This window comes from Schistocerca piceifrons, chromosome 8 (assembly GCF_021461385.2).
Source record: "Schistocerca piceifrons isolate TAMUIC-IGC-003096 chromosome 8, iqSchPice1.1, whole genome shotgun sequence".
In the NCBI taxonomy this organism is placed as follows: Eukaryota; Metazoa; Arthropoda; class Insecta; order Orthoptera; family Acrididae; genus Schistocerca; species Schistocerca piceifrons.
In genome coordinates, this window is record NC_060145.1 from 108,735,285 (window position 1) to 108,748,361 (window position 13,077).

General features: G+C 41.7%; 1 protein-coding gene across 1 annotated transcript in view; it reads right to left on the reverse strand.

Moving 5' to 3' along the window:
- Positions 1-13,077, reverse strand: part of LOC124711811 (queuosine salvage protein) — a 48,727-nt gene that overhangs the window by 12,186 nt on the left and 23,464 nt on the right. Inside the window, exon 5 of the mRNA XM_047242034.1 lies at positions 6,349-6,463. Within this exon, the coding sequence (XP_047097990.1) occupies positions 6,349-6,463 (115 nt within the window). The remainder of the gene's footprint in view (positions 1-6,348; positions 6,464-13,077) is intronic.

Sequence of the window (13,077 nt, forward strand, 5' to 3'; positions counted from 1 at the left end):
CAGCAATGATCAATGGCATGAGGATGCAGAAGGCACTGGAAACCACAGTATTAAAGACACGTAATGCATATCCACAGGACATGTGGCCTGTAATTGAAAATGAGACATGATCATCTCTCCATTGGCAAAAGATCCCGGAATAGTCCTCCAATTTGGATCTCTGGGAGGAGACTGCCAAGGGGGCGGTCACCATCAGAAAAAGATTGAACAATCAACAAAAGGATAACATTCTATGATTGGGCATGGAATGTTAGAAGCTTGTACGTGGTAGGGAAGCTAAAAACCTGAAAAGGGAAATTCAAAGGCTCAATCTAGCTATAGTGGGGGTCAGTGAAGTGAAAAGTAAAGAATACAAGAATTCCTGGTCAGATGACTATAGGGTAATATCAACAACAGCAGGAAATGGTATAATGGGAGTAGGATTTGTTGTGAATACAAAGGTAGGTCAGAGAGTCTGTTACTGTGAACAATTCAATGACAGGGTTATTTCTATCACAATCAGCAGCAGACCAACACCGACAATGATAGTTCAGATATACATGCCAATGTTGCAAACTGAAAATGAAGAGATAGAGAACATACATGAGGATGCTGGATGGGTAATTCAGCACATAAAGGGTGACAAAAATCTAATAGTCAAGGGGGTCTGAAACACGGTTGTACGGAAAGAAGTAGAAGAAAGGGTTATGGGAGAATATGGGCTTGGTATTAGGAAAAAGAGGGGAGAAAGACTAATTCAGTTCTGCAATAAATATCAGCTAGTAACTGTGGATACACTGTTCAAGAATCACAACAGGAGGACATATAATTGGAAAAGGCCAGGAGATATGGGAAGCTTTCAATTAGACTCAGATCACAATGCAGTAATGACAAAGAGTAGGCTGAAGTTTAAGAGATTAGTCAGGAAGAATCAGTGTGCAAAGAAGTGGGATACGGAAGCATTAAGGAATGAAGACATCACTTGAAGTTCTCTAAAGCTAATAAGAGCAGTCATAGAAGTTGGAAAGAAAAACATAGGTACAAAGAAGGTAACTGAAGAAGCCATGGGTAACACACAAGATGCTTCAGTTGATAGATGAAAGATGGAAGTACAAAAATGTTCAGGGAAATTGAGGAATACAGAAATACAAGTCGCTGAGGAATGAAATAAATAGGAACGGCAGGGATGAAAAATATGATGAAATCGGAAAAGAAATGATTGTCAGAAGGATTGACTCAGCATACTGAAAAGTCAAAACAACCCTTGGTGTAATTAAAAGCAAGGATAGTAACATTATGAGTACAATGGGAATTCCACTATTAAATGCAGAGGGGAGAGCAGACAGGTGGAAAGTACATGGAAGGACTTTATAAGGTAGAACATTTGTTGATGTGATAGAAGAAGAGACAGGAATAGATTTAGAAGAGATAGGGGATCCAATATTAGAATCAGAATTTAAAAGAGCTTTGGAAGACTTAAGATCAAATAAGGCAGAAGGGATAGATAACATGCCATCAGTATTTCTAAAATCATTGGGGGATGTGACAACAAAACAAATATTCATGTTGGTGTTTAGAATGTAGTAGTCTGGCAATATACCATCTGACTTTCAGAAAGATATCATCCACATAATTCCAAAGACTGCAAGAGCTGACAAGTACGAGAATTAACAAACAATCAGTTTAACAGCTCATGCATCCCAGTTGCTAACAAGAATAATATATAGAAGAATGGAAAAGAAAATTGAGCATGTGTGAGATGACAATCAGTTTGGCTTTAGGAAATGTACAGGCACCAGACAGGCTATTCTGACATTGGGCAGTTGATAATGGATGCAAGACTAAAGAAAAATCAGTACACATTCTTTGGATTTGTCGACCTGGAAAAAGTATTTGACAATGTCAAGTGGTGCAAGATGTTCGAAATTCTGAGGAAAATATGGGTAAGCTATAAGGAGAGAAAGGTAATATACAACATGTACAAAGCCAAGAGGGAATCTTAAGAATGGAAGACCAAGAACAAAGTGCTCCGATTAAAAAGGGTAAAAGACAGGGATGTAATCTTTCGCCCTTACTGTTCAATCTGTACATCGAAGAAGCAATGATGGAAATAAAGGAAAAGTTCAAGAGTGAAATTATAATTCAAGGTGAAAGGATATCAATGACACGATTCACTGATGACTTTGCTATCCTCAGTGAAAGTGAAGAAGAATTACATGAGCTGCTGAATGGAATGAACAGTCTATGAGTACAGAATATGGATTGTTAATAAACTGAAGAAAGATGAAAGTATTGAGAAGTAGCAGAAATCAGAACAGCGAGTAACTCAACATCGGGATTTATGGTCATGAAGTAGACAAAGTTAAGGAATTCTACTACCTAGGAAGCACATAACCAATGACAGACGGAACAAAGAAGACACCAAAAGTAGACTAGCGCTGGGAAAAGGGTTTTCCTGGTCAAGAGAATATCAAACAGGCCTTAATTTGAGGAAGAAATTTCTGAGAATGTACATTTGGAGCAAAGCATTGCATGGTAGCGAAACATGAACTGTGGAAAAACCGGAGCAGAAGAGAATCGAAGCGTCTGAGATGTGGTGCTACAGATGAATGTCGAAAATTAGGTGGACTGATAAGGTATGGAATGAGGGGGTTCTGCGCAGAATCATAGAGAAAAGGAGTATGTGGAAAACACTGACATGAAGAAGGGACAGGGTGATAGGGTTTCTGTTAAAACACCAGGGAATGGCTTCCATAGTATTAGAGCGATCTGTTGAGGGTAAAAACTGTAGAGGAAAACAAGAGACTGGAATACATCCAGCAAGTAAATGGGGCACGTAGATTGCAAGTGGTACTTTGAACTGAAGAGTTTGGCACAGGACAGGAACGCGTGGCAGGCCGCATCAAAACCAGTCAGAAGACTGATGGGGGGGGGGGGGGGGGAAGAGAGAGAGAGAGAGAGAGAGAGAGAGAGAGAGAGAGAGAGAGAGAGAGAGAGAGAGAGGCACCATGGCTCTTTATTTCTGCAAGGACCTTCCAAATACTTGCAGAGTCCATGCCAATTTTTGCAGAGTCCATGCCACTTTGAGTTGCTGCTCTACACCAGGCAAAAGGAGGTCCTGGTTGTAGGAGGTATCCCATGGCTTTTGTCACCTCAGTGTAGGCCACTGTCTTGGGAATCAAGGCTTTCTACTGTTGACAGATGACCCACCAGTGCTTGGAGATTGTGGAGTACGAATGTCAGTACACCACATACTAAATGACATTGTTTTATCTTCTGACAAGATCTAGGCAGCTGGCCTGTATTTTACCTGATGACACAACAAGTGTGGTGCATGCTTTAAATTTTTGTGAACTGTCCAACTTCTAGCCTTAACACTAACTTTGGAGGTTTATGCATGTTCCTAGAGAGATGGTGCAGTGGTAAGACACTGGTCTTGATTTCAGTACGATGGCAGTTCAAATCCCTGTCTAGCCATCCAGATTTAAGTTTTCTTGGGTTTCCCATACTGATTAAGGCAAATGTGGGCATGGTTCCTTTGAAACAGCACACCCAGTTTCCTGCTGCTTCAGTCCCAATCAAAGCAACTGCTTTACCATGATGCAGTATGCTTCTCTTGCAGTGTGTGCCACTGGAATTGGTTGACCATCTCCATGACACTTTTGTGCTTACTAAATGAACCTTTAACAATATGCACTCTTCTTCGCATCTTCTTTATTTCCTCTATCAACCCGATGTGGCACAGATCCCAAGCTGATGAGCAATATTCAAGTACTAGTTGAATGACAGCTTTGTAGGCTACCTCCACTGTTGATGGACTATATTTCCTGAGGATTCTTCAAATGAATCTAAGTCTGGCACGTTCCTTTCCTGTGATTAGTTTTATATGGTTACTCCACTTTAAATCACTCCATACACACACTCACAGATATTTTACAGAAGTCGCTGCTTGTAGTGGTTGTTCTGCAATCGTGTAGTCATACAATAATGGGCCTTTCGATCTATGTATACGCAATAGGTTACATGTTTTTATGTTGAGGGTCAATTGCCACTCCCTGTACCTGTTGATCCTCTGCACCTATTGAAGATATTGGTCTGTGTGGGTCAGTTTACAACACAATGAATGACCAAACTGACTGTCTACATTTCACTGAGTTACAATTGTAAGGAGGGTACTTTCCTTCCTTTTGTATTTCAGCAGTGAACTATTTGTTGGGATATCTTGTTCATGTGGGCAATGAATTGGAGTGATGTTCCCTTTCCATGAGACCACATCATAAAGGTACCATCAAACTTTGTGTCAGTACTAGTCTCATTTTATTGTTAGTGGCAGCACAATCTTTAGTTACATCTGGGACAATTGCATCATTCAGATACGACCAATTCTATATATTCTTTGAGAGTAAGTGGCTTCCCTCATGAAGACTATAGTGGCTATAGATGAAACCTCAGAATTTCATATCAACTCAATGTGACATGTGCAACAAGAATATTCAATACAAAATATGCATTGTCAAAGATGTTGTGGCAATGGAATTGAGGTGTGTATGATGTGGGGAATCAAATCACGAACCCAACAGTATGTGAATGCCTTATTCTACGTCGCTATATCTCCTAAACTGGCCATACACGTTACGGATTTTAACAACTAGTTATGGTCATAGTTATCTTAGGAAAGAAACCAATGAGATCTTTACTGATCATGGAACACTCGGGGAGGGGGGAGGGGGGGGGGGGGGGAGAAAGTGATAAAGGCCATTGAAAGAATGTATACAACACACCTGTAGGAGTGCTCAAAAAGAACATGATAAATGAGATACAAGCGAAATTTTATAAACTAATAGTAGCTTCCACCTTGTTGTACACAGCAGAATGTTGAACTCCAACAAGGAAGATCCTAGACAATTGGAAACATCAAAAATGAAGTTCTTCAGCTCTGTAAAAGGTTGCAGCACAGAATACAAAGTCACCACATAATTAGCTGTTAATCCTGTAGTAAATAAAACTGCACAGAACAGAAAAGAACAGATGGAATGTGGCCTGAATATGTCAGAGACAAGGATCACAAAGCAAGCCTCACATCATATAACTCACTGCAGAAAGGATTTGTATGCAGATTGACACCAAGAAGTAGAACAGTAAATGCTGACTGCTAAAATGGATCACAGTGGAAATTGTCTCAGGCCATTCAGATCAAATGGCGTAGAATGCCAAGGGTAAAAATTTCAGTTATTTGAGTTGAAGGATGGGAAAGGGAGGCAACAAATGAAAATGGCATGAGACAGGGTTGTAACCTATCCCACATGTTACTCAGTCTTTACATAAGGGAAACTAATGGAGAATTTGGAAATGGTATTAAAGCTGGGGAAGAAGAAACAAAAATTTTCAGGGTTTGCCAATGACACTGTAATTCTGACAGAAATGTGTTAACATCTAATACAAATTTATGAGTAACGAAGTCTCAGAAGAATTTGTTTGGGGTGTAGTGCTATACGCAAGTGTTTTGTGAATGATTATCTGTACAAACAGGCAGAGACTAGAAACTTCTGAAATTTATTGACACCAAATAATGGTGAAAATTATATGGTAATAATGATAAGCAGTACTACACCAGATTGGGGAAAAATTGCTTTATGACACAACTTGACTAATGGAAGGGATAGTTTGAGAAGACACATTGTAAGCCGTCAAGGAATTAATAAGGTAATGGAGTGGAAATTTTAAGGGTGAAAATTGTTGCAGAAGACCAGGGCTTGACTACAGTAAACAGGTTCCAATGGATGAATGCTGCAATATCTACACAGAGATGGAGGGCTTTCATAGGAGATACTAGCATTGACAGCTACATTCATGCCAATCTTTGGGCTGAAGACCACCACCACAAAAACAACAAATATTTTGATGGTCAGTGAAAATATTCGTACACTTACAACACTGTACACAGCCCATTTTCTGTAGTTCTCATCTAGATCCACAATCTCTACCTATTCTCAGTCCTGCAGAAAATTCCATCTGGTCAAAATGTTCACAGTGACTGAGAGGTACAGTCAACCGTCACACACAGGTTCCAAAAACAAGCAGCAGATTTTTATGAAACAGAAACAAAGAAATCCATTTCATAGTACAATAAAATATTTCAACTGTGGTGGTAAATATGTTGAGATATCGTACAATACTTCCATATCTTTTTAATAAATTCTTCCAGGTAACAATGTTTAATTTTTGTTTATAAACCAACAAAAACACTAGTATTTAAAACATTTAAAATAAACACAACTAAAAGAATAAATACACTGTTATGACAGTTTCTGAACTAGCTTGCTAATTTAAAAAATATATCATTACTACAGATTCATAGGATTAACATACCTGTAATCTGCAAACATTGAAAGGGAATCAATGTCTTTGAAATAACCTAGACCTTCTCCCTTGAAGCAGGCCCATATATCACCTATGAGGATTTGCGCTCTCTTGTAAAATGATACTGAAATGCAATTAGAAACTGACATAAGCTGACATCAACTAAAATAATTTTTTTGTATCCAAAGAAAACTTAAATGCGAAAATTATAAAATTACAAAGAGACATTATGGTTGGCCATACTAATATTTAGATGTATTACTGACAGGCACGCATAACTGTACAATAAACTATCACACTTTCAGAATTGTTAGCTCCTCCTGTTAGATGATATGTCTTTCCTCCTTGTGAGGGAACTAACAGTTCCAAAAGTTACCATAGTTGTTTAGCTTTTTTATATGAGTCTATCAGCAGTACTTGGAATTTCACTTCTTAATAATATTTGGGCGGACAGATATTTCAAGAACTTCCCAGAAACAGAAATACTAAATAACAAATAACTGAGGGCAACGGGATTTGAACTGGCGCTAACTAGTACACTGTACTGCCTGCACCACAGCTTGCAGTAATATTTGTATCACTGGCTGTTTTTTGTGTACATTGTGGTGCATGCACCACAGTATAATGGTTACCATCACTGGCTGGCTTGCTAAGGGTTGCCAGTTCAATCTTGACCATCACAGTTATTTGTTATTTAGTATTTATCGTTTCTGGAAAGTTCTTGAAATATCTTATATTTGAATTTTTTTTCCTTCCCGTAATTTTCAGGTTTGCAGCTGGATCCTATCAATATTCTGCCATGATATTTCAGACCAGAAACATCCGACCACCCTCAGGTGAGTAGACAAGACCCGATGCAGTCATGGTATAAGATGATACCATGACTGCATCAGGTCTCTTCAGAACTTCATTTAATCACCTGAGGATGGTTGGACATCTCTGGGCTGAAATATTGTGGCAGAATGTTGATGGAATCTGGCTGCAAACCTAAAAATAACTGGAAGAAGAAATGCGCCGGATAAATTGCAGAAGTTGTATTTGTAATGTTTGTATATTCTGGAATAACATATTTGTGGCAACACTGACGTGCCATAACATCTCTGGCGCGCAAAAAGCTCTTTGGGGCCAAGGCGACCATTATGTTCTGTCTACGTGATACTTTTGATGTGTAATGACGTATATCTGAAGTGTGACAATAAATGTGCTCATTGTTTTAACAAGTGGATCAACAGGTTGTTATTTATACGATAATGACCCAAAATCCCACACTGGTGACCCCGACGTGATGTGAACACACAACCTTCAAAAATTGACATTTCACTATTGCAGACCGAATGTGCTCTTCTTGCGACCAAGTTAACTAGTAAAAGTTGCGACGTGCTACTACGACGACAATAAATCAGTGAACTCAAGGAAACACAGGCCGAGCTCAACTCCCTAATCGAGTGTACCGAACAGACATTACGGAGCATGAAATCCGAACTCGCCTCACTTCGAGGTATTCGCTCTTCGCACAAACCGGCGTGCACTCAAATCATTGACTCATTGCAGGAGTGTTTGAATACTAATGACGCACCCCGTGCGCATAGCGTGTTATCAATCACGAGCGGCGCATGTTACAAACTCAATACGACTGAGGGCCCTCCGGTCAGACACCGACCACGATGCCTGAATCCACACAAACTCAAAGCGGCGAAAGCAGTCATCTCGGACCTATTAAAAGCAGGCATTGTACGCCCATCCTCCAGTGATTGGTCGTCACCGATTCATCTCACACCGAAGAAGGATGGTTCCTACAGACTCTGTGGTGACTATAGACGTCTCAATGACCACACAATCATGGACAATTATCCAGTACCGAACATTCAGGACTTCGCTTCTCAGTTGGCAGGCGCTAAAATTTTCAGTGTGGTAGACTGGGAGAAAACATATCACCAAATACCACTGTACGAACAATATATCCCTAAAACGGCCATCACCACACCCTTCGGCCTCTTCGAATACGTTTACATGCCTTATGGATTGAAAAATGCCGCCCAAACCCGGCAGAGGTTCTTAGATACAGTGTTACGACTCCTACCTTTCTGCTACGCGTACCTGGACTACATTTTGATCTTTTCTTCCTCTCGGGAGGAACACGAGCATCACATCCGGGCGCTGTTTGACACATTACAATCCCATGGTGTAATCGTCAACAAAGACAAATGCAAACTGAGACAGGATTCTGTTGTTTTTCTGGGACACATAGTTTCAGCCGATGGTATTCGGCCCACACAAGAGAAAATAGACATTATCAAACAGCTGCCGATACCAGAAACATACCATGAACTCCACCGGTTCTTAGGAATGATCAATTTTTCCACCGCCACATTCCAAGAGCCGCCGAACTACAGGTCCCCTCAAGCTGCACTGCGTGGGCCACAAACGTCAGGCGACAGGCGCGTTCCGTGGACAGAGGTCATGCGTGCGTCTTTCAAAATACTCAAAATCGCACTCGCAGAAGCCATCACGCTTGCCCATCCACACCTGGATGCAACACTTTTGCTCACCACAGACACTAGTGGAATATCTGTCGGCGCAGTACTTCAACAACACAGAGGAGAGAGAGGTAGTGCAACCTCTTAAGTTCTTTTCAAAACAACTTTCTCCCTCTCAGTGCAAATAGTCCACTTTCAACAGAGAGCTATTAGTTGTCTACGAAGCCATTAGATATTTCCGCGAAGACGTCAAGGGACGCCCCTTCACGATCTTTACAGACCACAAACCTCTCGCCCAAGCACTCACAAACCCCCCAGCCGACCCACCTCCTAGGAGGCTCTGTTATTTCGATCTCATTTCACAATACACAACTAATGTACAATATGTTCGAGGATCCGACAACATAGCTGCTGATTATTTCTCCTGGATCTCGCACATATCTTCCTCAATCGACTTCGACACTCTTGCTCGAGTGCAAACAAATGATGACTCCTTGGCAAGCCTTTTATCTGACAATAATAACTCTCTGCACCTGGCGTGCAAGATGATCCCCGGCACACGCTCAGAGCTATGGTGTGACACTTCCACTGGCATGCCACGCCCCCTCGTCCCCTCCTCTTTGCGTTGCTCGGTGTTTGACGCACTGCACAGTCTCGCCCACCCAAGCATTCGCGCAACTACGCGCATCATCGCTGAGCATTTCATATGGCCTTCGCTTCGCAAAGACTGTCGCGACTGGTGTCGGACTTGTTTTTCATGCCAGCGGTCCAAGGTCGGACGCCACTGCATGCCCCCTTCCCCAGGTGTATGGTTACCGATACTTGCTTACTTTTATTGACAAAACAACTAGATGGGTCGAGGCAACCCCCCTAGTCGATATTTCGCCCGAAATAGTCGCCAACACTGTCCTCTCCACATGGGTCACATGTTTCGGCTGCCCCAAAACCATTACTACAGACCAAGGCCATCAATTCGAGGCTGTCCTCTTCACAAAAATGTGCGAGCTCTTCGGCATCGGCGGCATTCGCACAACAGCCTACCACCCCCAATCAAACGGCTTAGTGGAGTGAAGGCACCGCACATTGAAGACAGCGCTAATGTGCCAAGAGGAACGGTGGTTACACACCCTCCTGTGGGTACTGCTAGGCCTCTGTTCTGTATATAAAGATGACCTGCAGTGCTCGGTGGCCGAACTGCTCTATGGCGAGCCGTTGACAGTACCAACCGAGTTTGTCGAGCCTTCACTGCTCCAAGATACCATCGAATACCCTGTGCTAATCGAGAGCATACGACAGACGATATGAGCGCAGAGAGCACCTGCTCCAAAAGCACACACTCTGGCTAAAACATTCGTGCACCAGCAGTTAGACACGTGTGAAGCTGTGATGCTTAAGGATGATACAGTGCGCCTTGCCCTGGAACCCCCATACACAGGCCCTTACAGGGTACTTAGCCACATCTGTATCAAAGGCAAACCCTTGACAGTGTCAGTGTCTCGACTCAAGCCGGCGTGGGTCACTGCAGATGACAACACCTCCAGCGACCCGATGCCACCAACCACGACGGACGACGACTTCCACACCACCGCCTCCTCAAGGGACGACACACCGGCCATGCCCCCTTCCCCAACGCCGGGAACCCTCACTGGGCAGAGACCGGGGTCCACGCCCTTCACCCCACCCTCTCCTGCTATGCTCGTCACACACTTCTCACCCGACATTCAACAACCCACTACCGTCTCAATCGACGTCTCACACTTTTCACCCTCTGACATCTGTATAACTACCACAAATGATTCTCTCTTAGTTATCCACATTCCTCCCCACTCCGCCGAAGATGACACCTTCCAACTTTCCGTTCTCCACTCGTCACTGATCCCCAGTTCTTTAGATCCTTCCCTCATTCAATCTTTCATTGACGCCACGGGTACACTGTACGTGTTGTACCCATGTCTCCATCTAATCACCCCACCCCCTCTGTCACCTCACGAACCGGTCGCCGCACACTCCCACCGGTGAGGCACTGTGATTACATTATTCCATCTAAAAGGACTCGAACCCTGGCCCCGCCTAGCTCCCCCACCGGACGAAGACGGCGCAACACCTGCACCCTCCCCCCCACAACAGCCAGAACCTCGTGCTCCGCACTGCAAAAGGGGGGGGGGGGGGGCTCTGTGGCAACACTGACGTGCCATAACATCTCTGGCATGCAAAAAGCTCTTTGGGGCTAAGGCGGCCATTATGATTATGTTCTGTCTATGTGATACTTTCGATGTGTAATGACGTATATCTGAAGTGTGACAATAAATGTGCTCATTGTTTTAACAAGTGGATCAACGGGTTGTTATTTATAACGATAAGGACCCAAAATCCCACATGTTTGTGTAAATACCAGCATTCTGTGTTTGTATAAACAGCTGCACTCTCCATCCAGGAGGTCAGTTCTGTTCCGGCTGTACCTTGGCATTCGATAATAAATGTGTTCTCAGTGTTACATGCTGTACTTGACTGACATCGCTGCTTTTGGATTTGGACTTGAGTGTGATTATTACACAACAATATGACACAAATTACTGCCACACATATTTTTCAATGAATCCACTGTGGTTTCACTTGGTGCCATGAGAAAGTGGAAAATATGCATAATTTTGTAGGAATACACATTTCAATCAAGTCATATCATCACAGACTTGTGAGGCAGGTGGTTATATTGTTAAATAAACAGAAAATTCTTGTGAGTTCCAGTGCAAAACAAATTAAAGCTCTCATAAAATATTGGAATTTTCCAAAAAATTGCTTCACTTATATTTCACAGTGATGTTGTTTGGACTTCACTATACACATTTCATCTAACAAACTGATGTATGAAGGTACTGGTGATATAAACTGCCTGGTTTCAAAAACATTCACCTGAATTAGTTCCGCTCTACAGATATACTATATTGGGGAAACAGGATTTCAATGAAGGATTTACTTACAAAATTATGGCAAAATTGCTGAGCAACATTTACCGTCAGAAGGTGAAACTTTTAGCACTGCAAATAGACACATGCAAAAGAACACGAAAGCACCTAGCATCATAAGACATTAATGCACCATATTTCTAACGTAGCTTCCAGAACTATTAAGTCCCTTCCTCAAGGAAAGAGGAGCAGGTTGGGGAAGGTTAAAAAGGTAAGGTAGGTCACACAGACACCTAGATGGTAGAGACCCACCAGTTATGAGGAGATTGGCAGACAAAGGTAAAAAGGGAAGTGGAGGCATCAGAGATAGCAGGAGGTTGAAGATTAGTGCTGTGCCAGCTTCAGTCCAGCGATTATGAGGAAAGAGGAAGGAACTAATAGTCCCATGATATTTCCATGTAGTTTTAGCCCTTATTGGCAAACATAGCAGTGCTTTGCAATTGCTAAATATGTATGGGAACTGTGTCAGGATACAAATTTTGGCTTCCTTTGCAACTTCAGCCACTTTGAAGGTATGGAACTCAAAATTACAATACATCACACAGAATACAAATGAAAAAGACTGTTATGTTTTATGTTTTCATTTTTCTTTATTTTTTTGTACTCAAAACAATTAACAAAACTTCAGTATGCTGTGATACTGTATCATAGACTTATGAACTGGTTTACTGAACTACCAGTTCGTGAAAGGGCAGCATACAACTGACCATGTGAAAAGCACTCTGACTGTAAATCAATCTCAACGTATTTGAATGTCTGGCCTTAAGTCTTGTTTATTGTTGTTGCAAATGAAACCCTGATTGATAACTGAAGTCGCTTAAAATGGGTGCGTAAATTGGTTGAGATCACTGACATGCAGGCTATGAAAGTGACACCTCTCCCAGCTGTTGGATCTGTGAGGATTGTAGCTTCCATGACACTACTTCACATAGTTTTAATATGTAAAAACCACACGTGAGGAAGAAAATAAAACAGCACAATGTTGTATAAACAATTTTTGTTTAAAAATGTATATGGGAGAAACAATTTGCCTCATAGTTTAAATGAACAGCTGTCTACGATAAAACTGAAAGTGAGAACATAAACAAAACTGCACATTTTCACAGCACAACGTTTTTGTTCTTACAGATTAGATTAGATTAATTATTCATTCCATAGACCCATTAAAGAGGGAATCCTCCTGGGTGTGGAACATGTCAGATAAAAACATTACAAAAATGTAATTAGAAAAACTTGAGTTTCATTAATTTTAATGATCTTCAGTCAATAAACAGTAAAATTATGTACATGAATTAAAT